The sequence below is a fragment of the Panthera onca genome, chromosome A3 (assembly GCF_046562875.1).
Source record: "Panthera onca isolate mPanOnc1 chromosome A3, mPanOnc1 haplotype 2, whole genome shotgun sequence".
NCBI lineage: Eukaryota > Metazoa > Chordata > Mammalia > Carnivora > Felidae > Panthera > Panthera onca.
Window position 1 is genome coordinate 51104967 of NC_138341.1, and position 24797 is coordinate 51129763.

The 24797-nt window shown below is 35.9% G+C and overlaps 1 protein-coding gene across 7 annotated transcripts in view; it reads left to right on the top strand.

The window, feature by feature from the left end:
- The window catches only part of EXOC6B (exocyst complex component 6B), a 609008-nt gene that overhangs the window by 89240 nt on the left and 494971 nt on the right, over window positions 1-24797 (top strand). For all 7 annotated transcript variants that reach the window (XR_013554682.2, XM_078444598.2, XM_078444596.2 and 4 more), the window contains exons 2-6: window positions 403-568; window positions 8620-8667; window positions 10325-10415; window positions 10527-10572; window positions 23026-23230. Coding sequence is in view for 6 of the 7 variants with exons in the window: in XM_078444596.2 (XP_078300722.1) it covers window positions 403-568; window positions 8620-8667; window positions 10325-10415; window positions 10527-10572; window positions 23026-23230 (556 nt within the window). In the remaining variant the exon portion in view is untranslated. The remainder of the gene's footprint in view (window positions 1-402; window positions 569-8619; window positions 8668-10324; window positions 10416-10526; window positions 10573-23025; window positions 23231-24797) is intronic.

Sequence of the window (24797 nt, forward strand, 5' to 3'; positions counted from 1 at the left end):
TACCCAGCTCAGCTGTGTTTTTCTCTGGCGGCATCAGCTTCTTGGGTATAGTCGTGGAGTAATTGAATATTTGGCTTTACTCAAAATTGAGTTTTTCTAGGTAAGTTTCAGAAAGAAAGGTGCAAAGGAATTGCAATTCAGTTCTTTCACTTTATGATGATAATTCTGTGATGAATACTGTCACATTTAAATATTTTTCAATGAATAGGAAGCAGAATTTCTATTTTCCTTAAAAAACTGCTCATCTAGAATTGGGTCAATATTAATATAATTGGATTACTCTGTGGTTAATGTACCTTCAGTATGAAATTTCCACATAAATTTGCTTCTGGGTTTATAATTCTGTTTCTGTTTCTTAGAAGTAAATCTGGTGTAATCTTCATACAATTTTTTTTTTTAAAGGTCTGTCTATGATGGTGAAGAACATGGACGATTCATGGAGAAGCTTGAAACTCGCATCCGTAATCATGACCGAGAAATTGAGAAAATGTGCAACTTTCATTACCAGGGCTTTGTGGACTCTATAACTGAACTGTTGAAAGTGAGAGGAGAAGCCCAGAAACTCAAAGTAAGGAGACTCTAAGAGAGACTAACTTTCTGTCCTGTGCTGGGGTTTTGATTAGCGCTAAAGGAGTAGGGAGTACATTACAGGGTCCATGTTTGTAGTCAAGATACCAAGAAAAGGAATTTGTACTGAAATGTAGATAATTGGGACTATTTTAGCTAATAAGAATACAGTTAATACAGAATAATAATACAGAATAAAGTTAAACTTTATTTTGGATAACTATATGTGGGTGAGAACCAGCAACAGAATCAGTAACTGTTTCTTTCAAATAGAAACCCAGTTGACTCTTCGTGTTATCCATCTACTTCCTTGCTAGGTAAAAGCATCACTGTAGGATGAGAGGCTTGTAGAGTGTGGCTGCAGAAGTCTTTGCAGCATGGCAACCAAGGTCACAGGGAAAAAAAAGTCAGTGGTAGCTGTGGTGTATCTTTTACCAAAGTGTGGGAGTTCATTCTTGATATGACAGATTCAAATATAGGAAGGAGATCAGCCATATTGGTCAGGTCCCTTATCTTGGATAAATGATTTTGCTTATTGATCTTAAATCTAACCACTTCACTAAACTCTTCCATTATTTCTAATAATCTGTGTGTGGATTTCTTTTGAATTTTCTGTGTAACACTCATATGCTCTGTAAGTAATAACAGCTTTATTTCATTCTTTCCAGTCCTTATGTTTCTAATTTCCCTTCCTCCTTCCTTCCTTCCTTCCTTCCTTCCTTCCTTCCTTCCTTCCTCTCTTTTCTTTCTCTTTTTCTTTTCTTTTCTCTTTTCTTTTTTCTTTTCTTTCTTTCTTTTCCTTCCTCCCTTTTCTGTCTTTCTTTCTTCCTTTCTTTCTTTCTTTTCTTTCTTTCTTTCTTTCTTTCTTTCTTTCTTTCTTTCTTTTTTTCTCTTTCTTTCTTTCTTTCTTTCTTTCTTTCTTTCTTTCTTTCTTTCTCTTCTTTCCTCCCCTCCCCTCCCCTCTCAACTCCTCCCTTCTCTTTCCTTCCTTCTTTCCTCTTGCCTTCTTCCTTACCTTCCTTCCTTCCCTTCCCCTTCCCTTTCCCTCTCCTTTTCTTCCCCTCCCCTCTCCTTTTTCTCTTCTCCCCTGTTCTTCCTCTCCCCTCCCCTTCCTTCCCTCATTCCCTTCTTCTTTTTCTTCTTCTTCTTCTCCTCTTCCTCCTCCTCTTTCTCTTATTGGAATTTGGATTAAGATCCCAAAAAGATGAACTTGATAGTGAGTGTGAAATTCCTATAAAACAATACATTGGTAAGAAAAGCAAAGAAGCAACTTTATTGAGGGGAAAAATGGGCTATTTAAAGCTACAGTGATTTATCAGCTAATTTGACTGTAAAACCTAACCTGCTTGAAGCTGTCAAACTTTTAAATGTTTCATTTAATGTAAAATTTTGTATTTTGCTGCAGGATTATTAATGTGTTTGATGGTGGGATCTTGTCCTACTACCCATTGGGTAGAGGTTTTATGTAATGTACAATATGTACCATATTATCTTTATAAAAATCTCCAAATTTCTGGAGTCCAAAACACAGTGGGTCCCAAGGTTTCAAGTAAGAGCTTATGGAGCTGTACAACAGCTATCCAACCTTCTTAAGAAGTGTATTATTTCCAACACAATTAAATCTCTTTTGTATCCTTCTCAGTTGCTCTCTTTACTCTCCCCTCCAAAAGTAACAGCTCTTCTGTTTTGTTTTTTGTTGTTGTTGTTACTGTGCTTAATGCGTAACTATTTTAGTTCAAATTAAGTTTGATCTGTTTTTCATTCAATATATCAACATTAATTTCAGATGAACAAAACAGTTAAATAGAAAAGACAAAACCATAAAGAAACTAGTAGGACGTACAGATGAATATTTATGTGATTTGGGGACTGAGGAGTACATTTCTAAACAAAATTCGTAGAGCCAGAAAGAAAATATTTGATAGAAATGGCAACATTAAAGTGAAAGAATCTTTTCTACAAATAAGTTAAAAATATAAATAATAAATAAAAGCTATTTAAAAATACATTTGCCAAAAAAAGAAAAAAATACATTTGCTAAGTGATTAATATCCTTAACATAGAAAAAGTCTTTATAAGTTAAAAGGAAAAATATGAACAGTCTAATAAACTGAGAAATAGACATTAATATATGGTTCATATAAGAAATATAAAGGAACTCTACAATTTAGAAAATTAAAGGAATGCTGACTTAAACAATAAAATGTCACCTAATTAAATGAAAAGATGAAAAAAAGTGCTATTTAAGAGTAGAGATATGATACCAGTCAAACAGGGAATGCCTGGTTGGAGTATAGATTGTTACGCTCTTCAAGGAGAGCAATTTTATTTATGAATACTTAAAACTCCACGTAGTTTTTTTTTTTGTTTGTTTTGTTTTTGTTTTTGTTTTTTTTAAGATAGAGAGTGTGAGTGGGAGAGGGGCAGAGAGGGAGAGAGAAAGAGAGAGAGAGAATTTCCCAAGTAGGCTTGTACCATCAGCACAGAGCCTGATGCAGGGCTAGAACTCAGTAATTGTGAGATCATGACCTGAGCCTAAATCAAGAGTCAGACACTTAACTGACTGAGCTACCCAGGAACCCCAAACTCCACATAGTTTTAAAGACTTATTCTAAGGCTATAGGTGTATGTATAAGGATGTTCATATGATTTCTTTTTCATGTGTAAAACTTAATTTAATTTAATGTTTTTAATGTTTATTTTTGAGAGAGGGAGACAGAGTGTGAAAGGGGAGGGCTGGGGAGCAGATAAAGAGGGAGACACAGCATCCAAAGGAGGCTCCAGGCTCTGAGCTGTCAGCATAGAGCCTGTCGCGGTGTTTGAATCCATGAATCACAGGATCATGACCTGAGCCGGAGTTGGACTCTTAACCGACTGAGCCACCTACACCCCCTAAATTTAATTTAACTTAATTATTTTTCCCCTGCCCTGCCCTCTAATGTGTAAAACTTAAAGTCATTAAATGTCCTTAAAGTCATTTAGTAGAAGATTAGTAAAATAAATCTTGGTACGTTCATTTAAAAGAATAATAAACTACAGTGTATTTTAGAAAAATATCTTACATAAGAAGGTATTACAAATGTTTACTTAATGTAGTAAGCAATTAAAAAGTATGAACAATTTGACTATATTTGTCTTTTTTAAAGAATTTTTTTAAGTTTATTTATTTATTTTGAGAGAAAGAGAACGAAAATGCACTGGGGAGGGGCAGAGACAAAGGGAGACAGAGAATCCCAAGTAGGCTCCATGCTGTCAGCTCAGAGCCTGATGTGGGACTCAAACTCACAAACCACGAGATCATGACCTTAGGAAGTTGGACATTTAACCAACTGAGCCACCTTGGCGCCCCAATTTGATTACATTTAAAATAAAAAGTTACAATGAAGTTTTGAAAACTGAAATGGACAATCGAGGCTTCAGATGAACAGAAATATCTGCAATGTCTAAAAACAAAGATATGAGGCTCTTGCCAGGAGCCGTGTGTGCTATTTGTCCTCACTCAGCCATCCCAACTTTCCATTCTCACCTCAGGCTGTTCTTTTCTGTGTTTCTTGTATGTGTATATTCCAAACTTCTCCTCTGCTCTCCGGGCCCCTTGTCTGTGAGGGACAGCATAAAGCTCTGCCTCTGGTCACTGAAGTAGCTATGGGGCAGAATACTTTCCTTGGCAGGACCACTGAATATTGCCCATAATGTTCACCAATTGCTGGTGTCACTGGCCACTTGGTACTCATCTTCCCTTCCTCTTTCTTCCTCCAAATTGTTCCAGGTTGCAAATTCCTTCAGATTACTCAAGATGCCCCTGAGAGAAAGCATGACTGCCAGCTCAGGGTGTTTGACTGCTTCAGGCTCCACTCATTTCCTCTGAAACCTGAGGCTATTAAAGTCTAGCGGCACACCCGGGAGGTTTTGCTCTCGGAGGGATCCATTCAACCTGGCTTAAGAACCTATGAAAATTTGAGATTCTTGAACTCTAGAAAAAATGTTTAGAAAATGGACAAGGTTAAATGTTAACTATTGTCAGTATTATTTTAACATAACAATGAAGAGAAACTACACTTTCTAGAATACCCACTATTTCTTTTGATTCATAGTATATATATTATCTCTCTCTATGTTTATGATTTCTACATGGAGTAGCATCCTGGATCATCAGGATACTTTCTTCTCTCTCTCTCTTTTTTTTTTTTTAAATAGACTCCATGCCCAGCATGGAGCCCAACGCAGGGCTCAAACTCAAGACCCTGAGATCAAGAGTTGGACGCCTAACTGACTGAGCCACCCAGGCACCCCGTTTCCTTTCATTTTTATGTTATAATAGTATTGAAATAGTAATTATTTTATTAGAAGCATTGGTTAGGCTCCTCTGAATGTGTTTAAAATTTTTTTTCTAATGCTTTTATTTTATTTTTGAGAGAGAGACAGAGTGTGAGTTGGGGGAGAGGCAGAGAGAGAAGGAGATACAGAATCTGAAGCAGGCTCCAGGCTCTGAGCTGTCAGCAGAGAGCCTGATGTGGGGGCTGAAACTCATGGAGTATGAGATCATGCCCTGAGCTGAAGTCGGACACCCAACCGACTGAGCCACCCAGGCACCCCACCTCTGAATGTGTTTTAGAACTATCATTTGCATGAGATCAGTTTAGGGTGCCATAATCAGTATTGTTAATAAAAATTGAAATGAAATAGAACAGAACAGAATAGAAAATAATAGCATGTATTACATGGAATTTTGCTTCAGGCATGCATGTGTGCGTGCGTGCGTGTGTGTGTGTGTGTGTGTGTGTGTGCGTGTTTGCGTGTATTCCTTAAACTTGTGTACGGGTTGCAGTGTAAAAGGTTCTTGCAAAGAGTTTGAGGTTAAAAAAAGTTTTAGAAGTTGTGTCTTTATAAGGTAAATAGAGACCATGATTTTGAATTTAGGAAATTCATGGAAGGTGGAATTTCATGAGATATCTAGGATTAAAAAACAAATTACTCTTGAATAACTACTGTGAAGGGGGGGGGGGATAGCAGTACAATTCAAGGCATCCCACCCCATTTTTATTCACATAGCTTGAAAGCTTTTTCTTATATTAAGCTGATATTTTTCCTATGTTCTAGTAACATCCATTTATTAGTTTGAGTAATAAGCACTATTTTTAGGGCAGCATCTTTCTTCTGATCGCCCTTCAGATACTTTAGTACCTTTATTGTGATAGCTTTTCAGATATTTGTTGGATAGCTGTTATTTAGGTATAGTGTATAGTGTCCAGGTATAGTATATAGTATCTCTCAATGAATATTTTACCCATTTTTGGGCTAAAATACCCTTTATTTTTCATGTGTGTAGCTTTGAGTTCTTCTCCAAACATACTCCCAATCTAACCGTGTTTCAGTTGTCAGTGGCCTTGCTAAAACATGGCATCTTAATGTAATTCTTATCATGTGGTCTTAGAGTCTTACCATCTTACTGATTCCAGATGAAGGATCAGCAAACTGTGTCTTGCAGGCCAAATCCAGCTTGTCTCCTATTTTTGTAAATAAAGTTTTATTGGAATGTAGCAATGCCCATTCATCTACGTTTTGTTTATGGCTGCATTTTTGCTATAGTGGCTGAGAGGAATAGTTACAACAGAGATTATCTACCTAGCCCTTTGCAAAAATAACTTCTTGACCCCCGTAATTTAGACAATTTAGAAGCATTTAGAAGCATTTTAGAAGCATTTAGACAATGCTTCTATTAGTGTTGTCTTAGCTCTGCATTTGGGACAGCTACATTCTTAATTCTTAATTCATGTTGAGCTAATAGTCCAGTAAAACCAAGTGTTTCACATGTGGTACTATTAAATAGTAAAGAGGGAGTTTGAGGGTTTCTTCTTTTTCTGTTACTTCATAAAGACTTTCTGGAGAAGGTTGGGTTTTATTTTGTCTGTGAAAAAAGGAGGTGCTTGTGGTAATCTGCTCTGAAAATGATACTCCAGGTGTAGTATATAGTGTAGGGAAAAGTTTTCACATGTGTGTTCCTGAAAAACTAGTTTCTTAAGATGATCCTCTGTAAAAGGGTGTTATGTTAAATAAATGTGGAAAACATTCTGTATGATATCCCCCTTATTGGGCATTCATGGTACATGCAGAATATTAAAGGTTTCAAGAAGTCCTAAATAAAGTAACCTGTTTAGTGGAATTTCCCACTGAATTTTAGTGGGATATGTGGTGTGTGTGTATGTATATGTGTGTGTGTATCTATCTGTGCACTGTGTGCACCTCTGGGTGCATGTGAAGAGTGCCTATTAACATTTCTTGGTGTTCTAAGGGACATAATAGGAAACACTCAGCTAAGGGAATGTCTTAAAAGTGTAAGGAGTGGCCGTTATTGGTGGAAGGGGGGTAGAAAGCCTCCATTAAAGAAAGCTTTAGAAGTTAATATTGCTCATGTTTGTTGTTGTTGTTGCTTAGAGAGAGAGAGAGAGAGAGAGAGAGAGAGAGAGAGAGAGAAGGGCAGAGGGAGAGGGAGAGAGAGAATCTCAAGCAGGCTCCATGCTGGGCATGGAGCTTGATCTCATGACCATGAGATCATGACCTGAGCCAAAATCAAGAATTGGCTGCTCAACTGACTGAGCCACCCAGGTGCCCCTGCTCATGTTTTGATAATATCTGACATGGTGAGGAAGTTACTATTCTGTATACTTAATTTTTTTTATATCAGTCGAATCTCCAAAAGTGGATGTCAAAAAACTTGGTGCCGGTTCCTTTAAATTATGAACTCTAGATAAATTTTAAGGTCTGTTTACATAGTTTTGACTATCTGATGGATTGATTAATTTTGAAAAAAAATGGGAATACGGAGGTGTTAGGAACTATTTTGAATTAATGATCCAAAAGAGGCCTCTGGGTGGCTCAGTCGGTTAAGTGTTCAACTTCAGATCTGCCCATGGTCTTGCAGTTCACGAGTTCAAGCCCCACGTCAGGCTTTGTGCTGACAGCACAGAGCCTAGAGCCTGCTTCAGAGTCTGTGTCTCCCTCTCTTTCTGCCTCTCCCCCAGTCGTGTTCTGTCTCTCTCTCTCTCTGTCAAAAATAACAGCACAGTTAAAAAATTTTCAAAAAGAATTAAGATAAAATGTTTTCTAAAATTAGGATAATAGGGGCATCTGGGTGGCTCAGTTGGTTAAGCGTTCAATTCGTGATTTCGGCTCAGGTCATGAGCTTATGGTTTGTGAGACTGAGCCCCGTGTTGGGCTCTGCACTGACAGCACAGAGCCTGCTTGAGATTTTCTCTCTCCCTCTCTCTCTCTGCCCCTCCCCTGCTTGTGCTCTCTCTCTTTCTCAAAATAAATGAACTTAAAAGAAAAAAAAGAATAAAAAAAATAAAATTAGGATAATAAACGGAAAATTTGACCTGAGTTAAAAGTTCAGTTTACACCCAAGTTTTCCAGGAATACATTGGTGAAGTGAGGAATATCTATGGGAAAATTTGTTCTTTGTACATATAGTAGAGATGCTAAGGTTCTCTGGGTAATTTTTTCTATTTTCTGTTTTCTCTCTTTTCTTTCCAAAACTCAGGTGTGATCTTTGGTTGTTATAGTGTCTTAGTTTGGAATATTCTAAGCTGAACATGTCAGCCAGTAAATTTGTTTTCTTTGATTTTTAAAAATACCATGCAGTAGAAAACATTGAGTAGAAAAGTTGATAGAATTTAGACCCAAGAGAATGCCATCAAACCAAAACGTGTTGGGATCCTGAAAGTATCTGAATAACTGTTTTTAGTCTTTTCATTTAAAATGTTGATCTTGGGGTGCCTGGGTGGCTCAGTCGGTTGAGCGTCCGACTTCGGCTCAAGTCATGACCTCATGGTCCGTGAGTTCGAGCCCCATGTCGGGCTCTGTGCTGTCAGCTCAGAGCCTGGAGCCTGCTTCAGATTCTGTGTCTCCCTCTCTCTCTGCCCCTCCCCCACTCATACTCTGTCTATCAAAAAATGAGTAAACATTAAAAAATTTAAAAAAAAATGTTGATCTTACCCAACAATTGTCTAAATGCTTGTTTTTTTATGAGTTTAAATTGTCTTCTCTCCACAGAATCAAGTGACGGATACTAATAGAAAACTGCAACATGAGGGAAAGGAAGTAAGGCCGGTTTACCTTTTGAACAAATCTTTGTTTCCTGTCATTCTCTTGTGATGACTGCATTCTTGATGGCTTAGAAGACCAAGAGCAGTGTGTTGGAGGAACTTGGACGTTATCATTGCTTCTCCTAATGTTTTTCTGAATTAAATGAATATAGCCGCTAGAAAGTGTAATGAGAAAGGATGTAGCTTTTCTAGTATATGTGCTGCCAAAGTGAGCACAAGGATGTAGCTTTTCGTAGCTGTGGTTTTAAATCACTTGAGTGGCCACTGCTGTTCTCTCTGTCTGGAATGCTTTTTCCCCTATATTCTACTTCAGACTTTGCTCAGATGTTCCCTTCTTAATGATGCCTTTTATTTGAAATTGCAGACTCGCTCTCACTCCTGCATTCTTTTTAGTTTTACTTTTCGTGCTTTATTTTTCTCCACTGCACCTATCGTGCTCTACTATTACATATTTTTAGTGGTATGTTTGTTTTCTGTCTGTCTCCTTCCATTAGAAATTAAGCTCCGTGAAGTCGGGAATTTTTGTTTGTTTTATTCATTGCCATATTCCCTCTGCCTGCCTAAACAGTGACTGGCACAAGGTGGGTGCTCCATAAATACTTGTTAAAAAGTGAATCAGTGATTCCGTTAATTGATATAATGCCATTTAAGCCATCACAGTTTACAAGATTATTTTACATCCTTTTTCTCACTTGATTCCCATGACAGGCCTATGATAAATCAGGACAGGTATTATCGCCATTTTATTGGTGAGGAAACTAAAACAGATGATTTGCTAAAATTTGCATAGCAATTATTTTCTGACTTGCAGACCATCACTGTTCTTTGTGTCATGTACTTTTATTACCGACTAGTACTTACTTAGTTTTAATAATTTTTAAGACTAGCTTTTGATTGTTTTATCAATGACTTAATCAGGGCTGTTCTCTCTCTCTCTCTCTCTCTCTCTCTCTCTCTCTCTCTTTTTTTGTATGGTATTACCTAAGCAGATAATGTTTTTTAGGTATAGGTTCGGGATGAGTACCACAAAAAGCCATGTAGATTACTGTTTTTTGAAAGTTTGTCTCACATATTTAAAATTACACAGAGAATGCAGTTTCTTCTAGTTGTAGTGTGGTATGACTTCAAATGGGAAGGAAAAGTGAGTTACTCTTCCCTAAACTGGAACTCTTGGAAAAGCCATAACCTCTAAGCATGTGGTTTATTTGTTAAAATAGAGATTTAGTTGAAGATTATGTTTAAAACCCAACTGAAGCAATATAGGGAGGACTGTTTCCCTCAAGGAGCCTCGCACTGATGAGAGAAACATAGGATCTTCTCAGAAGATTTGATGAAACCAAGCATAATGAAGGGTCTGAGTAAGGCTTGGAGAAAATCTGCAAGTTTTTTCTTTTCTTCTGGATAGCCCCTGGATTTTAGGATTCCACTTTAGCTGGCCTTTTCCAGTATAGTATGTATCTTGGGGAGAAAATGGGAAACCACGCAGGAATGTTTTACTAGTTGAGAAAGGCAGTTTCTTAGTTCACTTGGCAGGTCTTTCTATGAAACTGTCTGGGATTTTCTGATGAATTGAACACAGGGTGGAAAAATGTGACTGAAAGCTTTTTATTTACAGCTACTGGCATAATTCAGTTTTTTTTCCTCTTGCCAAGCTGGTAATAGCAATGGAAGAGCTGAAGCAGTGTCGACTACAACAGAGAAATATTTCAGCCACTGTTGATAAATTAATGCTGTGTCTTCCAGGTGAGGAGCTGGAAATGGACTAGGATTCTTGATGTAATTCCTTTAGCTTTAATAAGTTTTTCACTTGCTCTGAATAATACTTATATGCTCTTTTCCCCCTTTTCTTTCAAGTCCTAGAGATGTATAGCAAACTGAGGGACCAGATGAAAACTAAAAGGTAAGATTTTTTTATTGAATATTTTTTATTATCTAAAATTTCTGTTAATTAGGATAGTTTTAAGGTCCATATTTAGCCTAACCTTTCAAGAAATAATTAAGTCCGTATAACATCCTCTCTAGCCTTTTGTATATCTGTTGATTCATCCTGAGACTTACTTACATACACTGCTGGTATGCTGATGTATTTTGCCATATATCATGTTTAATAAGAAAAACACTACTCATAGTTTGGTTTTTAGAAGACCTGGTCTTTCAGGGGTAAAACACGTAACTTTTAGTGGTAGTTTATTGGAGAAACATGCTTTGGTTTAGTATTGTAGTAGAAAAATGATTACTGGTTCTGGTGCAGGGGTGACTTAGGGTTCTTCACTGAAACAGAATCAGTAGAGAGAGAGAGAGAGAGAGAGGGAGGAAGTCTATGTGTAGAGTGAGGGAGGGAGGGAGGTATTGACTGATTGATTTTAGGGAGCTGGTTCACATGATTATGGAGGCTGTTGTTTTCTTCTGGTTTTATTCCAAAGGAATGTCTATAGTGACTCTTCCGCTCTTCTTCCCAAGCTAGAGTAAGCATCCCCACCCTCCCTACTGTGGAGTGTGCTGCAGTATGAGGGGGTATGTGAAGCTGTCTGATAAACAGGACACATCTTTCTGGAATGTTGATTTTTACCTAGGTTTCAAGGGAAAAAGTATAGAATTAAAATGTGATATTGAAATAACAATAGAAATATTGTTAATAAAACCATTAAATCCTCAAGAATTTTAAAGCCTAAAAAGCGTGAAGCATCAAAGTGTTTTGAATTTCTTAGACACCCATCTTTTTCCCAGGAGGATGTGTTCACATATGAGAATGTAGGTAAGATAATAGGAGAAGTTCTGTTCAGTGAGATATGAAAGTAGTGTTATTTTTCTGATAACCTCTTAGTAACGTTCTAAAATTACAGAAGATTACAGAGAATAAAAAAAAAAAAACACTGTGTGCCAGCTTCTCTGAATTAACAGATATTAATAATTTTCCAGTTTTGATTTATATATATATAAATACACATAGACGTATATAGACATATCTGGACAGAGAGAGGTAAAGATAGACATTTTTTACAATTACAGATAAGATTTATGTCCCTTTCCTTAACCCTATTCCTTTCACTACTCCCCTGAGGAAACCAGTATCATAAATTTGGTGTCTTTCTAGTCCATGTTTTTAACGTCTACAAATCATATATTGTATTATTTTGTGTTTTTAAAAACATGTACATGAATGGTTCTCAGTCGGTTTTTTTTGAGATTCATTCATTCATTCATTCATTCATTCAACAAAAATGAATGGAGTACTTACTATATGCTAGGCATTGTTCTTGGGGATACAGCTCTGAAGAAAACAGACAAAAATATCTGCTGTTATGGGGCTTCCACACTAATGGAGAATTTATTTATGTATATAGATCTAGTTCACTTACTTTAATCCTTCATAATAGTCCATTATGTAAATAATTCACATTTCCCCTCTCATTTCCAGTAGTTGTTATAAGTGCTGTGCACCAATACTTCCAGCTCAGTCTTCTTCTGGCGCCATAGTAGGATTATGTTTCCTGGGCTCCATTGGGCTGTGTGACTGATAAGATGTGAGCAGAAGTGGTGAATGTTACTTTTGGGCTTAGCAGTTACTTTCTAGCACAAGGCCCTTCCAGAGGTCTGTTTTCCTTTGGGTGTGACCAATGGTAACTTTCAAGATGTTGGTTGAATCCCTTAGTAACTGCAGTGAACAGAACTTCTCTGCCAACCTGGCATGGGTGTATAGTATGAGTAAGTTATAAATCTTTGCTTTAAGACACTGAGATTTTTGGGATTGTTGTTGCTACAAGATAGCTGTCCTCACATACTGTGAAGGACATTTGATGTGTCTCCAGTTGTTTGCTATGCAGACGGTGGTTCAATAAATATTCTTGTTTGTGTCTCTTTGTTCACACATTCAGGGTTTCTTGAGAACTATGTTCTTCACATGTTGCTATATATACAAATCACATGGGGATTTGTTAAATGTAGATTCTTAATTCAGTAGGTCTGAGGCCATTCTGGAGATTAGGCATCTTCTACCAAGCTCCCAGGTAGTACCAGTTCTGCTGGTATATGGTTTATACCTAGAAAGAGATCGGCTGGATCAAAAAAAGGATTTTCATGTATTTGTTCTTACTAGGTATTATTCTCCAAAGTGATTTATCAATTTAGACTCCCACTGTCATTTTTTTGGGGAGGTCTGTTACTCCACCTTTAGGTAACATCTGTATTGTGAGACTTTGTGGTTTTTGCCAGTCTGATGATTATGAAATGATAGACCATTATTCTGCGTTTTCATTTTTTTGATTACTAGTGAGATTGGTTTTTGGACATTTGGATTTTCTTTCATTATTTTGCCCATTTTTCTCTCAGGTTTGTTCTTGTTGTTTTTTCATTTATTAGAATTCATTAATATGCTTTGGATACCTTTTCCTCTTATTAGGAATATCCTGCAAATATTTTCTTTCAATGCATGGCTTGTCTAATAACTTTGTAAAGTTAGTGCTTTTTGTTGTTATAGTAGTTGTAAATTTTGTTATTATCATTTATTTTGTGGTCTTTAAAAAATTTTATTTTTAAACATTCTCAAGTACAGTATAAATTAACTGTGTTTTTTCTTGAATCAGTTTTAAGTTGCTAACGTGACACCCTCCCCAAATACTTTAGTGTGATTTCCGAGCAATAAAGACACTCTTCTGTGCAGCCACAGTGCAACAGAGAATAGAAATTAACATTGATATTTTAGTAGCATCTAATCCTCATACCCAATTCAGATTTTGGTAATTATCTCAGTCATGTTCTTTACAGCAAAAGAATCCAGTTTAAAACGTGTGTTGCATTTAATGGTCATGTCTCTTTATTCTTCAGCCTGGAACTGTCCTCAGTCTTTCCTTGACTTCCATGACTTTGCCACTTTTGAATATTACAGGCCAATTTTTATGTAGAATGCTCCTCAGTTTGGAGTTGTCTGATGCTTTCTCATGGTTAGATTCACGTTTTATGTCTTTGGCTGGAATATCACAAAGTGGGTGCTGCGTTCTCATTGCATCTTACAGGTGGCACATAAATTTTATTTGTCCTATCAGTGATGATGTCCACTTTGATTACTTGATTAAGATGGTGTCTTTCAGACATTTGCATTGTAAAGTTGCTCTTTTTTACATTTGCAATTAAAAATTTTGTGGGGAGGTATTTTATAGTTATATAAATTAATCATTTGTCATCAGATTTTCACTTTAATTTTTTTTATGTCAGTATGGACTCACAGTTTCTTATTTTATTTGATGAGTCATGATTTATTAGTATGATTTGTTTTGTTCAAATTATCCTGAATGGCACCAGTGGTGCTTCTGTGTCTGGCTTCTATGTCCTTTTAATATGTCCTCTTAATTTTTTGAGGACTTTGTTACGAAGGAGGTATTTTTCAGGTTCATCTTATACTCTGCCTGTTGCAGCCCTGGAGTCAGTCAACTCTCCGAGTAACTATGGTTCTTTTGGTAGAGAATGTTATGTAGAAGCCAGGATATATGTGCTTGGTGTACTCATTAGTGAGTAACCTGGTTTTCATTGCTCTTAATACATTTACTTACTGAATCATTTCCTTGTATGAAACTAATCACGTATCATCGCTGTCACTGCAACTCTTTACCTTCTCAACACTGCACACTGAGTTGCCCTCCTCTATGGTATCCTCTGTACTCCACTTGGGCTGTAATACTGTAAGTCCTGGCTGAATGCCCTTGTCATCTCTCCTGGGCTCTGACACTCCATGCCAGGCTGCCTTCGTATATGGACATCCTCCGCACTCCACTAGGTCCCTTGCACACCATGCTGGTCCATCTCAAAATTGTTCAGGATATTCCCTTATAATTTTAACATGTGTGGGCTCTGTAGTAATGCTTTCTCTTTCGTTACTTAGTTGATAATTTGTGTCTTTTCTCTCTCGGTCTCTTTGATTCTTCTAGCTACAAGTTTATCTGTTGCACTAATGTTTTTTCTGAAAAGCATCTTTAGGTTTTACTGTTATTTACTGATTTCTGCTATTATTTTTAGTATTTTCTTTCTCCTACTTACTTGAGGTTTAATTCCCTCTTTTCTAGCTTTATAAGGTAGATTTTGGTTATTTTCTAATGTAGCCATTTAAAGCTGTACATTTTTCTCTTAGCAGTGCATTAACTGCTCTTACCTGTTTTATGATGATGTGTTTTTTTCCCCCTTTTATCTCAAATGTTTTAATTCCTTTGTGATTTTAGAAATTTAATCTCATTATTTAGAAATGAATTGGTTAATTTCCAAGTAGTAGATTTTTCAGGTTTAAAAAAATTGATTTGTAATTTTAGTTCACTGTGTTCATGAATGTAAGATGTATGATTTCAACTTTTTAAATGTTTGGTGAAACTTGTTTTAATGGCCCAGCATATGGTCTGTTTTGGTGAAAATTTCATGTATACCTCAAAATTACGTATATTCTGTTGTTGAATAGGGCATTCTTTAACCGTTATTTAGATACCCTTGATTAACAGTGTTGTTCAGGTTTTCTACATCCTAGTGATTTTGTATTTGTCAATTGCTGACAGTAATGTTGAGATTGTCTGTTATGATTGTGGATTTGCAAATTTCTTTTTTCTGTTCTTTCAGTTCTTGCTGTTGTATTTTGAAGCTTTCTTGTTGGGTGCATATACATTTAGCATTGTTATATCTTCGTTATATCTTCTTGATGAGATGACCAGTTTATTATTATGAAGGTTCCTCTTTATCCCTGGTAATATTCTTTTTTTTTTAAATATATGTTGGGGTGCCTGGGTGGCTCTGTCAGGTGAGCGGGCAACTCTTGATTTTGGCTCAGGTCATGATCCCAGAGTTGTGGGATTGAGCCGTGCAGCGGGGCCTGTGCTGAGTGTGGAGCCTGCTTGAGATTCTTTCTCTCTCTGACTCATGCTCGCTCTCTCTCTCTCTCTCTCAAATAAATAAAACAAAAAATAAAAAAATGTTGTTTCGTATTAACATAGCCACTACTGCTTTTTGTTTAGTCTTTACATGGTCTATTTTTTAATATCCTTTTTATTTAAAATATTTTAACAGCTTTTTTTGAGATATAGTTTCTACATTATTAATTCATCCATTTAAAATGTATAATTCAGTGGTTTTTATTGTATTCACAGAGTTGTGCAGCTATCACTACAATCAATTTTAGAATGCTTTTATTCTTTTCAAAAGAAACTCTGAGTCCCTTAGTTGTTACTACCCTCCCCCCAACCCCGAACACACACACAAAACTTGCCAGCTACTGGGAAATACTAATTTACTTTCTGTCTCTATAGATTTGCCTATTCTGGACATTTACTATAAATGGAATTCTACAATATGTGGTTCTTTGTGATTGGCTTCTTTCGTTTAACATAATATTGTCAAAACTCATCCATGTTATGCCATATTTCAGTATTTTGTTTCTTCTTATTGCTGAATAATATTCCATTGTATAGATATACCACATTTTATTTATCCATTCATCAGTTGATGAACATTTGGGTTGTTTCTACTTTTTGGCTTTTATGAATAATACTGCTATGAATTTTTGTTTCAAGTTTTTGTGTGGACATATGTTTTCATTTCTCTTGGCTGTATACCTAGGAATGGCTTTGCTGGATCCTGTGGTAACTCTATGTTTAACCATTTGAGGAACTGTCAGACTGTTTTCCAAATCAGTTATGCCATTTTGCCTTCCACTAGCAGCATATGAAGATTTCAATTTCTGCAAATTCAGTATATTGCTATTTATTATTGTCTGTCTTTTTGATTATGGCCATCTTGGTGAGTGTGACATAATATCTTATTGTTACCCTTTGTTTTTGAAAAATTTTTTTGAAGGGCATAGAATTCTAGGTGTAAAGATTCATTAGTTAAGATGGCATTTCTTTGTCTTCTTGTTTATGTGGTTTCTGAAGGAAAGGTATGTGAGCAGTCTTATCTTTGTCACTCTGTACTTAATGTGTCTTTCCTTAAGCTGTTTTAAAACTTTTATCTGTGTCATTTTTTTCTTAGCAATTTGATTTTGATTCACTTTGGTGTCCATATGTGTGTATGCATGCATTTATGTGAATTTATCCTCCTTGTGGTTTGTCTAGCTTTTTGGATTGTAGGTTTATAATTTTCTTAAAATCTGGAAAATGTTCAGATACTGTTTTTCCAAACATTTTTTTCTGCCCTTTTCCCATCCTCATTCTAGGACTTCAGTTACATCTATGTTAGACAACTTTGAATAATCCCGTAGATGACTTGAAGATCTATCTTTTCCCCAGTCTTTTTTCTCTCTTTGCCTCATATGCGACAGATTTTATTGCTGTGTTCAAGTGCACTGATCTCTCTCTTTTGTATTGTCTAATCTTCTTTTAATCCTATCCAGTGATATTTTCATTTCAGATAATATGTGTTTCATCTTTAGGAGTTCCATTTTTTTTTTTTATGTTTAATTTCTCATTTTTGTGTCTTTCATTAATTACATGTATATGGCTCTGATATCTCTTTTCATGTACTTCTTTGCTAGTTCTGTCACTTCTGGCATTTTGGATCTCTTTCTGCAGACTGATTTTGTTTTTCCTAGTTGTAGATCAATTTGTTGGTTCTTACCATATCTAATAATTTTTGATTGGATAACGAACATTATATTATGTTGCTGAGTGTCTGGAGTTTTGAGAGCCTTTTTTTCCCTTAGAGAGTGTTGCTCTTTGTTTTGGCAAATAGTTGAGTTGTTTGCAGATCTATTTGATCTCCTCAAACCCATTTTTAAAGTTTATTTTTTTATTTTTGAGAGCGAAAGAGAAAGAGTGTGTGAGCGTGCACATGGACAGGGGAGGGGCAGGGAGAGAGGGAGGGAGAGAATCCCAAGCAGACTCTGCGCCAGGAGTGTGGAACCTGATGCGGGGCTTGAACCCATGAACTGTGAGATCATGACCTGAGAGGAAACCAAGAGTCTGATGCTTAAGCCACTGAGCCACCCAGGCATGCCCCCTCTGTCCCCTCTTTTTAATCTTTGGAGCTGCACCTTCGTTTCACGGGTAGTTCAGAGCAGTATTCATGTACTCTGAATAACTCAGGAATTCCTAGGGATTCTACACCAAGGTTCCCCTGCATTGTCTGAGCTCTTTGAAGTGTTTATCATACATCTTCCTGGTGTCTTTCTGTCTCTCCCTCCCTCCCTCCCTCCCCTCTTTCCCTTCCCTGCCTACCTTTCCTTCCTTCCCTTGTTTTTGCCTGTCTGTGTGGAATCCCACTTTTTCTATGACTGACTTAGTACTCGGCAAAGACTTAAGGGAACCCCTGTGTTGATTCTGTAGATTCTGCAGTCTTTTTTTCCTGCATTGCTCCCTCTCCCTCTTTTTGTTTGGATTTCTGCTGTACAACCTAAAGTTGTGTCAGCTTTTCTGAACTTCTGTCTCTGACTCTAACTCTGCTAAGCTGCTGGGCTCTGTTTAGGTTTTCTTTGTGTCCATGATGTAGAAATCACATTCAGGTAGATAATCTGCATAATTATTAAACTTACCTTTTTTGTCTCCCTTTTATCAGACGCCACTGAATGTCCACTATCTGAAAACAGATTTTATATGTTAGCCAGTATTCTGCTTTTTAAGACTGGGAGTTCGTGACTGTTCCTTGTTACTCCTTCATGGCTGGAAGCCTAGTTGTTGTTTTTGTTTTTGTTTTTGTTTTAAGCTGTAAATACTGATAATACTTCTAGGTTTTATGCTTCCTAAGGAAAGATATCTGACCATCTTTCTACTTGTTAATACGGTGAAAGGATTAAATATTTGTTAATGGTGCTTTTTGATTAGGAAAGGCACTAATATTTCCTGTGGTGAGAGCTTTCATTTCATATTCTTATCATACTCTGAATTTATAAAAATTTCTCATGGATAGTTGTGATCTGCTTTAAAAGATCACTTATTAGAATTTTAAAAATCATTATTGTGAAAGAGTTCTGTACCATGGCAAGAAAGGACCAAAATTTAATTTGCCTAGAATTAACATTCCTCTTCTCACAATAGCATTCAACTATGTCTAAATTATTCTGACCTTAGTTATCCAATTTACCGGATTATTTAAATGTCTTTCCCTTCCTTCTTCTTTTATATTCCCTGCTTCTGTTTCATTTACTTTCTTTCTGCTCACATTTCTGTTAGGGAGCCTAATGAGGGGGAGACAGGGAAAACTAGCACACATGCAAATGAAACTTAGGAATTTGACTTTTGATTCCTTTTTAATAATGTTTAGAGGTTGTCAAAAGTAATGTCAAAATCTGGTTTTAGATTTCCATGGCAGCTGGCAATAGAAATTTTTTCTTTTGGTGTCTGCTATACAGGTGTTTAATTGGCTATCATTCTTTAACCTGTCACAGATATTGAAATACACTAGAAATTTGAATAATTTATTGGACTGTTATATTTGGAGCATGAATATGCTAGGGAAAGGACGATGGGGAAATAAGGTGACATTCTTTGTTGCCAGGAATCACTGGGTTTTGTACTAATTAGCCTTGAAAAACGTGGAGTTATTTGACAGACCAGATGTTTTCAGCACGCAGCCATGTGTCTCATCAGTGAATGTGCCTGTGTCCGCAGGCAACACTGTTAGATTTTTCTCATTCTATAAACAATGTTCCAAAATATAACTAAACCCCAAAGTGTGTTTATCTTTTTGGCTTAATTTCTGGCTTTCTATCCTTTCTAAGGTTTCTCTCTAGAGGAATTGCATTTTATTGCACATAGCTCTTCATACCTAATTGTAGTATAAACACCATTCTGTTTACGCTAAGCCATGTGAATTTTACTGTTTTTGAGTCTGTAAAATTGTAATAAATAAAAGCAACCATTTCACATTAACTCTATTTGTACTTTTATTTCTAAATGTAGGGGAAATAAATCTTTCTACCCTCTATTTATTTGTACTAAGATTTTGATTTTTGGAACATATGAGGGAAAAACAATAAAAAAATCAGTAAAACCAGTCTCTAGTCCTTAGTGTTTATGGTACTAAGTACATTGGAGTGAGAAGAACTTAAGTATCTACCATGAAATTCATTCTTAAAATCTGAAACAGAGCTATCAGTTCTTTTATTTATAAGATCAGAACTGAGTTTTTCCTATACTAAATATATCATGGGAAGTATGGAAATTAGGAAATGAAAAACATGAGGAAAATTGTCACCCATAATGTTGCTATCCAAAGGAAAAAAAATCATGGCTTAACATTTTCGTGTATATCTTTCTAGACATTTTCTGTGTACTTATGTATGTGTGTATGAGTGTAGTTAGTGATACATAGCTCATACATGCACATATATTCATAATTATACATGTATACATGTTTATAATTTTGTAAACATTATGATTATACCTGTAAGTTTTATTTTTGACATAACTTTTACTCAACAATACTGTAAACATTTTGCTTTTAGTCTTTGACTACATTGATATATAATGATGTGTTTAACCAACTCATTGTTATTAGACACCTAGATTAGCTTTTTATTGGCTAATATAAATGGCTACAATTCAAGAGGCTTATATATTTTTGTAAACCTAATATTTCTTTTTGGAAATGCAACTGGTTAGAATGCTTGTCATGGTAAAATTCTTCCCTGAAAACTTGTTTCATTAATACAAATTTGTTTACCAGCAGGTAGTAAATTCTCATTTATTGAAACCTCTGATAATAATACCCATATCTTTTGAGAAATCTTTGGGAGTTTGAATGACAAAACTATGTTTTTGATTTGTATTTTTTTACATATCTGTTCAATTCTACACCCCCCCCCCCCCACCAATATATTGGCCTTTTCAATGTTTGTGACTTTTCTTTGCTCATTGCTTTTTGTTCATTGCTTTTAAAAAAAACCTTAAGTTTTTCTGTTGTCAATAATCTTTACCAAGTTTTTGTTTCTTCGTTATTCTTATTTTTTTTAATGTATGACTTATTTTGATTTTACTTTGTCAACCTTATTAATTTTAGTTTTATTTGTTCTCTTATGCTTATGGAAGCTTTCCTACCTATCAGATAAATATTACTTTCTTTACTGTTGCATTACCAGCAATATTTACTTCTACCTAACCAGCAATATTTCTTTTCTTAAAATCTATTGTATCTGATATAAATATAGCCACTACAGCACTTTTATGATTACTTTTCCCATGGTATATTTTATTCCATCTTTTACTTTAATAACCTACTTTTATCTCTGAATCTAAACTGTGTTTCTTGTAGAGGACATATAGTTGGATCATTCTTTTTAAATCCTGTCTGACAATTTGCCTTTTTTTTTTTAAGTTTATTTATTTATTACTTAAGAGAGACAGAGATAGCATGAGTTGGGAAGGGGCAGAGAGAGAAAGGGAGAGAGAGGGAATCCCAAGCAAGCTCCACTCTGCCAGCACGGAGAGCTCCGACACGGAGCTCAAATCCATGAAACCCCAAGATCATGACCTGAGCCGAAACCGAGTTGGATGCTCAGCTGACTGAGCCACCCAGGCGCCTCCTGTCTGACAATGTACCTTTTGACTGAAGTGTTTATTAGTCCATTTAGATTTAATGTAGTTATTGATGCGGTTGAGTTTTACTTTTTGTTTTCAGTTTTTCGTGTCTTTTTGTTCTTACCCTTTTCTCTCTTTTTCTTGTATGAAATATTTTATAGTATACTATTTTAATTCCTCTGTTGATTTTTTAATGATACATTTTTTGCGTTATTTTCTTAGAGGTTGCTCTGTGGATTATAATCTGTATCTTCATGTATCATAGCCTACTTTGACTTTAGGTCAATGCTGATGTAGTTTTGGTAGAATATATAGTAGTGGTTTCGCTTCAACTTAGCTCCATTTCTTTCCTCTTTTTGTGTGCTATTATTGTCATATATATATTACATCTCTATATTTTATAAACCCAATGATACAGTATTATAATCATTGCTTTTAAATTTTTTCTCTTAATGAAATTAAAATGAGAAAAGAAAAAATATTTAGTCTTTTGTATTTCACATATATTTACTATTTCCTATGTTCTTCATTTATTTCTGTGAATTAAAGTTAATTTCTGTTGCCATTTCTTTTATGGCTTCCATTAGTATTTTTTCTAAGGCAGATCAAGGAATTCTCTGTCTTTATTTTGGAATGTATTTCATTTTTATTGTTAAAAGATAGTCATCAACTAAGGATTAGTCCAAGGTTTTCACTCAAACAAACTTACGCCAATAAGGTTTTTACCCTTTGTCAGTGGATTTGTGTGTAAGCAACAGAATACATCAAAATTTCAGGCAGTTTTCAAATCAGCCTGAGCTTTTAGTTTTTGCCAGGCTTTCTACGTGTGTGCCTGCTGCCTCCTTGTCAGCCAGGGTTGTGTGGAGTGCTTAGGCTCTTTTGGGTGTCTTTCTGCATGTGTGCACAGCCTCAATCAGCTAGGATATACTAAGAGCTATCAGGCCCTTTCATGGGTCTCTTATTTACATACGTATGTTAAATTTCTGGTTAGTCCTCCAATCTGCCCTTTATCCCAACCCAGACCAACTTCAGGCCAGGAGAGCTGGATCCTTCCTTCCTTCCTTCCTTCCTTCCTTCCTTCCTTCCTCCCTCCCTCCTTCCTTCCTCCCTTCCTCCCTTCCTCCCTTCCTCCCTCCCTCCCTCCTTCCTTCCTTCCTTCCTTCCTTCCTTCCTTCCTTCTTTCCTTCCTTCCTTCTTTCCTTCCTTCCATTTATCCATCCATCCATCTGGAGTTTGCTACTTTTCCTAATAATGCCACTCCTTATAAAGGCAGGGAAGCTGCTGGTTTTTATGACAAACCAATATAACCAATGGGAGGGAGGGGGAATGGGGAGTGGGTGGAGTTGGAGGGTTGATGGAGGAAGCCCCAGGAGAGAGCACCACCAAGTTCCATTGTTCAACAGTTTTCATGAAAAAACACTTTTCAGTTTGTTCTTCTTTGGTCGATTTCCAGAGCCCTGAAAAGATTTGATGATATTTGTTTTTTTGGGTAGAAGATTTTCTGAGTTCTTCCCTGTGCCATAGTTGGAAGTTTAAACTTAAGTACTTTATTTTATAGGATGATTGTTTTGGCATTGATATGATCATCTTGTGTTTTCATTTATTTTTTGTATAATTTCATTGGTAGATTTTCTAAGTTTTCTATTTTCTTGGGGTAAAATCTTTTTTGATTGGAATTTATTGAGTCCTTTAGTGCATATATTAATTTTTAATAATTTGACACTTTCCCATTGATGTTTTTATTGAAACTTAATACTGTATTTGTCTTAATGTGCAGTCAAAACTAATTGAGGCCAGAAATTTTACCTGAGGAATATATCTGTGGCCCTAAAGAAGACTGAGTTGAGCTAAAGGTGATACAATTCCTTTTATAGGCATTATCCTGCACTGAAAACTCTGGAACATCTAGAGCATACCTATCTGCCTCAAGTAAGCCACTATCGATTCTGCAAGGTGATGGTGGACAACATCCCCAAGCTTCGAGAAGAAATTAAGGATGTTTCTATGTCTGATCTCAAAGACTTTTTGGAGAGTATCCGCAAACATTCAGACAAAATCGGAGAGACTGCCATGAAGCAAGTAGGTCTTGCGTTTATGATAGGTTGGCCAATGACTTTGCTAGTGTTCAGTTAAATACAGGTTTCTCTTTGTAAGTGTCTTAACTATTTCTTGTCATTTTAGGGAAGTCCTTCCTCTTTATGGGGACATATGATTAAAAATGTGTTTTATTTTTTTAACAGAGCAGTGAATTATTTGCTAGTTTATTGTTTTGCTCTGTGGATGTTCAGTAAATATGGATTGATTGTGATGGTTTATATTGGGACTTTGAAGAGGTCTTTCTGTTTTTTGAATATTTTCCTTCACTTTGGATATGATTTGAAGCCCTAAGATTTTTAAAAGGTCTCTTTCTCGGTAATGAGCTAAATTGTGCTGCAGGTATCTTTGGTTGATTACTTACTATGTAAACAAGGTATTGTGTTGTTTATAAACATTTCTGTAATTGTTATTTCTGATATCAGTGGGTATCAATGAAACAAGGCCTTTTGGGAAATGCTGTGAATTATGATCACAGAAAGAGATTTCTTTATAGCTTATAAATTAACAAACATATTAGAATTTTCAGGTTTTTTCTTTCTTTTTTTATTTTTTTTTATTGCAGTATCTTCATCTCCAAGTCATGAAAGGCACCAAGAAACATCTTTTCTTTTGTCATTTCTCTTTTCTTTTCTTTTCTTTTCTTTTCTTTTGTCATTGTGAATAAAAGAGCAGTAATGATTTTCAGTGTTACTTGCTCTTCTGAAATTTAAATCACATGGATTTTATTGAAATATCTCAGTATACCTTATGACATAGCTTACAACGATAAACAGAAGATTCGATTGTTTATGGAAAGTGTTGTTTGGTTCTACAAACAACTATGTTCTTGAATAAGTCATATAGAGTTCTTATCATTCTGGGAGGAAAGAGGGAGCAGGTTATATTTTTGATCTCAACAAGTCTTGGTAATTTTTCAGATGTCTGATTTTGCAAAAGAGGTTTGCCTGTTGGAAATTCCTTTCCTAAGGCAACGCTGATATTCTTTACCCTTTCTTTTAATTTTTTCAATGCTACACTTTCTAATGTGAAAAGTTTAAAACTAGTTGATGATGATAAGCCTGATGGGAATAATACATCATGTCATTTTTTTAGTGGTGAAGAAACAAAATTAAGCATTGAAAATATATCTGTGTTGCTGGGTGTATTTTTTGAGTACGGGAATGAAGGTATTCTGCAAGACAAGTCTCTGTTGTGTTTGACAGATTTTTTTCTAAACTTTCAAAATATAGGAGAGTATAGTACAAAGTCTCTGTGGAAGCATTCTTTAAAAAAATATTTTTTTAATGCTTATTTATTTTTGAGACAGAGACACACAGAGTGCGAGCAGCGGAGGGGCTGAGAGAGAGGGAGACACAGAATCTGAAGCAGGCTCCGGGCTCTGAGCTGTCAGCATAGAACCTGATGTAGGGCTCAAACTCATGAACTGTGAGATCATGACCTGAGCTGAAGTCAGACACTTAACTGACTGAGCCACCCAGGCACCCCAGAAGCATTCTTTTTTAAACTTGCCTTTTCTTTTAGCCCTCTGCTTGAGAAATTAATTAACTTC